General features: G+C 48.9%; 1 protein-coding gene across 1 annotated transcript in view; it reads right to left on the reverse strand.

Moving 5' to 3' along the window:
* ANKRD29 (ankyrin repeat domain 29) overlaps nucleotides 1-1,745 on the reverse strand; it is a 50,352-nt gene extending 48,607 nt beyond the window's left edge. The window contains exon 1 of the mRNA XM_004683789.2: nucleotides 1,573-1,745. Within this exon, the coding sequence (XP_004683846.1) occupies nucleotides 1,573-1,593 (21 nt within the window). The 5' untranslated portion in view covers nucleotides 1,594-1,745. The remainder of the gene's footprint in view (nucleotides 1-1,572) is intronic.
* Between the last annotated feature and the right edge of the window lie 3,969 nt (nucleotides 1,746-5,714).

A 5,714-nucleotide genomic window follows, 5' to 3' on the forward strand; every position in this document is an offset into this window, starting at 1 on the left:
ACTCCTATTTGTCTCTCAGCTCATTCTCTACTCCAAACTGTAACCAGAGAACTCTCTAACATCTAAATCACACTATGTCACTCTTTGCAAGAGGGGGTGATGGGGTTTTTGGAGCCAGACTGCTACTGTAACAGGGTGGTTCCCAGGAAAAGGGGAAGTTCCAGGTTCCCTGTCCCATCCAGAAGGAGGTGGAGAGGAGCAGAGAAGAGAAGGAATCTGAAGAGGAGAAGGAAGCAGAATGGAGAGAGAGCCAGAAGGAGATCTGAGGAAGCCACATGGAACAAAAAGCATGTGATGAAGAAACCATGCCTGTTTCTTGGCCCTGGATTGGTTGAAAGAGATGTGGGTGAGAGACCCATGGGGAGCCTGACTATGGCAGTGTTTATATTGATTTTGATTGTGCTCTTTTCCTTCCAGACTTGTCTGGCCCTGTCTGACCCTTTTCTATGGGTCCCGGCCAGAAGGTGCTTTAGTCATGGCAGGCTTTCAGGCTTTGCTTTGGGCCAATCCCTTTTGGATGGACTTTTGCCCGCGAGGGGATGGGTCACTTCAGGTGTTTGATTTAGAAATTATATTCTTTGTCTTCTGTGTTGTATACTCACTGTATTAAAGTTCCTTTTCATTAAAGTCTTGTATGTTCTGTCTTGATGCGGCAGATGGCAGAGCTTATTTAGAGTAGGCAAGTTTGGGGGCCCAGGGGCGCCCCTCTCTCCCTGCCCTGTAACAATACTAAGGTTTGAATCTTATAACACTGTTCACTTACAGACTGCAAGCCTGAGGGAGATAACCTCCACGTTTTAGTTCTCCAGCTAAAAGAGTAAGGAAAGGAGACTGAGGAGAGGTGGTAGGACAAGGAGTTAGGGAGGGAAGAAGCACCGGAGAGCCAGGAAAGTATCTTCTCCCGGGTCTGCTTAAGGATTCGGAACATGCACTTGACGCCCTTGGTTCTGAGGCGAGCACATTTTCAATGCACAGTACATATCAATTATTGTTCTATTAAAACCTCCCAATTGAGGCAAGTCAATTACTTCACTTTCATCCTAAGAACGATTTTAATCCACTCTTTTAAGACGAAACTCCACTTAGGACACTGAAGCCTGGGATCAATTGCGGCTCCACTCCACTCTGTACGAGCCTCTCAGCTTCAGAGCTCAGAAAGTACTCGCGCCGAGGAGCAGCTGCACCCTGGAGAAGCACGCCCCAGGAGCCCACCCCGGGGCTGAGCTGGGAAGGGCGCGGCTGCCCCGGCCGCAGGGCGCGGAACTCCGCCGCTGCAAGCGCTGACCTACCGCCTCGTCCCCGCCCCCGCCGTTACCCGGGCAACCGTCCCCGCCACCCCTCCGCCCGCGGTCAGGCGCACCCAACCCGCAGCCTGCCGCCGGGAGAGCAGAGCCCGCAGCACCCAACCGCCAACCGCAGGCCGTGTCCCCCGGGTCCCCGCCGGCGCCTGCGGCGGCGCCCACCCCGCCCTGCGGGCCAGCAGCGGCGGCTCTGGGCGGGGGCTGGGTGCGGATCCCGCCGCTGCGGGCGGGCGGCGCGGCCTGATACTCCATCCCCGGCCGGTGCGCTCACCTTGAAGGACATCCTGCACATGTCCGCGACCGCTCCGCCAGACCGGCGCGCTTCTGGCGGGGCTTCTGCGGAGACTTTCCCTCGCCGCTCCCCCGCGTTCTGCAGCGACCTCCGCGGGGCCGCGCTCCTGCTCGCGCCAGGCCCGGCTCCCGCGCCGTCGCCCGGACGCGGGGAGGGAGGAGAGGGGAGGGGGAGGGGGAGAGGCGAAGGGGAGGGGGATGGGAGGAGCAGGCTGGCTGGGATACTTGGGCGGCGCCCTTGGGCCCCCTCCGAGCGCACACGCTGCCCTCCGGATACCTACGTTGCACACACACTCGCAACTGCTCAGGCATGGTGCAACCCCCACTCACCCACATACACACTCAACTCTACACTCACGCCCCACGTCCACACTCGCTCTCATATCCTCTCCAAACTCTACACCGGACACTGCACACTACATCCTCCCACACAATGCCAACTCAGCCACACACACACACACACACACACACACACACACACACACATCTCCATCTTCCCGTTACACAGCCTCCGTCACACAGACACTTTCTCCAAACTCCTCACCCTGACATCTCTACATCCCACACTCAGGTTCACACTCAGCACCCCCACTTGCAAATCCACAGCCACTCACACAGTCTCTGGAAGAGAGGAGACCTGCGTGACCTCATTACTGCATCGATAAGAGGAGGATGTCAATGAAACGAGGAAAACACCCCCCACTGTCCCACCACCCTTTCAAATAGCTATGTTCTTTTTTGTCTTCCTAAGTTTTCTTAAGAATCTGTTCTGTTCTGTTTTTTTTTCCTCCTGGGGAAAGTCCTAGGAAACAATCCTTTTGAATAGGCAAGATGTTAAGTGGTACTTTTCTTTTTGAAAGTGAAAGGTAAAATTGGAAATACACTCCTAGCCTCCCTCCTTTTGAAAATCTGGTCATCCTGGGCCTTGTGCTGCAGGTCTGGAGTATGGCAGGAACTGTCCACTCGCAGGCCTTCTACTTGTTGCCTGACCTAGGCTAGTTTGGGGGGCAAATGCGGGTGAGCCTTGTATGTATTTGTTTTAGAAGAGCCATTTTCTAGCCTTTCTAGAAAATTCAAGTGCAAAAATGAAAGTCAACATCTCATTCCCTCCCTATCAGAATCTGTTCATTCTCCCCTCACCTCTGGGCCTCTTTCTTCGCATTTGTATTTGTTATGAATATTCAATTTCAAAGTTAAAAATACAAATAAAAGTTCATAATGACAATGAAAATATTTAGTCTTTCTGTTTGCATTGTATTACTCTGCATTCAAAGCAGTATTAAAATACATCATTCCAAAATTTGATAGAAACTTTTAATTTTTAAATAAAGCAAGACTCAACTTTTTCCTGGCCTTGAGTGTCTCTGGAGGAGGTAGTTTTGAAGCTTCAATGCTTTGATAAACAAAAGGAAGAAAGGTTGGGGGGATGAATATTTTTTGTGCTGTCTATGTAACAGAACTTTCCTGTAAAAACTCTTGTGAGATGCCCATTTCATAAATGAAAAAACTAAGGTTCAGAGACATGAAGTAATTTGCTAATGAATGATAGGACTAGGCTTTTACTTAAGCCTGTCTGGCTTCCCACTACAGCACTTGTGGCTCAAAGTTGTTTTTGTCAGTGAGCGTCTGGCCAGGCTGCTCATGGGATTTTGTCAAAGTCACCTGTACAACATCCACACACCTGGCTAAGCTCATCTTCAAAAAAAAAAAAGAACAAACCCTCATGATCACAAACAGATAGCACCAAAAGTAGCCTACTCAATAACTTAACAGTGACCCACCAGGCTTAATATGCAAAATTAAATCTCTATGACCCCACTCTTCCTGTCCAAATCATTTTTCACCTGACCAACAGAGCAACTCCATCCTCATCAGAGGATTCTCCTGGTTATCAGCTTCCCTCTCATTTCTTTGGCCCTCTTCTGTCTTGTCTGCCCTAAGCCAAATCCTGACCTAGCTGGGGTTACTCCCAGTTCCAGTCTCCTTACTGCTCACTGCCCTGCAACCTTCTGCCCCAACAAGGTTGAGCTTGGGCCTTATCCCATTCTGCACATCCCTTAACCTTTGACCCCAAAGGGTCTGGCATTGCCCTTGACTTTACGTCTGTTACTTTTTTTTAAAAAAATTTTTAAAGATTTATTTATTTGTGCATACAGAACTGGGGTACAGGCCAGAGGCTCAGGGGCGGTGAGAAGCTTCACCAGAGACAGAATGGGGAGCAGAACAGGCAGATCTGACGAGGTACACTGCTGAGGGGAGCAGCGGGCCGGTCAGGAGAGGTCTGCCACGCCATGTGGTCACCTCCAGGGCAGGTGGGGATCAAACTCATGCAGAAGCAGCTTTAGATTCTCAGTGCTGCGCCACCAGGGAGGGCCACCTCTGTTACTTTTGATTCCTCAAGCAGAATCGAGCTTCTCCAAGTCAGATCCTATGTTTTCTTTAAGGGCTAATTTTAGTTGGAGATATGGGAAGTAATCAAAACCTACTAGATGTTTCAGTAGTAGTAGATTTGTGTTCTCCCTAGCTACACAGTCAGCGGTCCACTGTTATTCTCCACAGACACCCACTACTCAAATGCATAGACATCTGTGTTGGTCTGAAATGAGGCTGTCCACATTCATTATCACCTTCTGTTCACACCAGCACAGACTGTGATGGGTGCTGTGCTGTCCCAGTTTATGTTCTAGCAGGGCTTGTGTAGACAGAACTGTGAAGTAGGTCGTGCTGTTCTACTGAGTCCTCTCCCTCCTCTTTGTCACCAAGCCCCTTTCCCCCAATTAAGAGTCTGCTCTGGACAGCATGTCTGTCGACAGTCCTTGTCTACCTCCTTCCCCACATCTCCCAGTGGGGAGCATTTACACTAGACAAGGCTTCATGCAGTGGGGAAGACAGCAGGTGCAGAATCATTGAATCATTCCTCCCCACATCCATGGCCCCTTTCCTTTTCCTCTCAGAACACAAATTTTGCTTTGCGTCTACCCTTCCTTGGGATGTGTTTCTGGGGAGCTCAGTCCTTTTTATCTTGTTCAAGTTTTCTTATGGCGCCTGCAATAAATATGGGCAATGTGGCACGTTCTGACCCCTGAGACAAAAGAGATGTGCTGAGGGCTTCCGAGGAAGGTTTCCTCTCTTCTAACAGAGACACCCAAGAAGAGATGGTCCTTTCTCTTTGGGACACTGTCCTGTGCGGATGTGATGACTGGAAATGCTGCAGCCATCTTGTGACCTGTCCCCTGAAGGTAGCAGAACAAATAGATGGTGCCAACTGAAACCACCATGTCCCTGGACTTACTTTCCTAGGACTCCTGACAGTCACTCTTCAATGCTGGGGTTCAGGCAAGGTGAGAAGAGGGGCAGCAAGGAGCTCTATGCCCAATAAAGGAGGCCAGCATGTAGAAGCAGAATGCCATCACTAAGGACTAATATTTAATGACTCAAGCAAAGAAAACTCCTGGTTTCTCAGAAATTAGGATGCGAGGCAGGCGTCTGTACAGAAAAGTAAGTTGTTGAAGCCACTTACCATGGCTTCCCGTTAGTTGCAATTGATAGTACTCGCCATGGGGTGAGATGGGAGACAAAGGTCAGGAACTTACCCCACGTGATCAATGGTTATAATGTGCTGGATTTTGAGTGTGTCCCTGAGTTTTACTCTTAGTCCAACACTAGCTATTATTCCAACACTAGTTGTAATCCCAACGACCAAAAGTAAGACCAAAAGTAAGTATTTGAATCCAGGTATTTTTTTTTTCCTTCCAATATTAGTGTGAACCCAAGAGCGACTGATGATTAGCATGATTCAATAAAACCAACCCAGGCAAATTTGACAGTAAAACTGCTCCTGTCATGCTATCTTACTAGCTTTGTATGTGTATGCATTTGTGTTTCCTGTTCTGCATTTTACAACCTCAAGTTAGAATTAATCTTCTTCAAAATAAATGAATTGCAGATAGGGTGCTACTAGAAGGAATTGGAGAATTACACCCAAATGATATTAATTACATCTTAGATATTAATTACAGTGGATAGTAGCTCCCCTCACCAGGGGCTTTCCTTTCTAAAGTTTCAACTGCAGCCTGAAAATATTAAATGAAATATGTTATTTTGTGAAAGTCACCTTCACAT

This window comes from Condylura cristata, unplaced genomic scaffold (assembly GCF_000260355.1).
Source record: "Condylura cristata isolate star-nosed mole 26May11 unplaced genomic scaffold, ConCri1.0 scaffold00016, whole genome shotgun sequence".
NCBI lineage: Eukaryota > Metazoa > Chordata > Mammalia > Eulipotyphla > Talpidae > Condylura > Condylura cristata.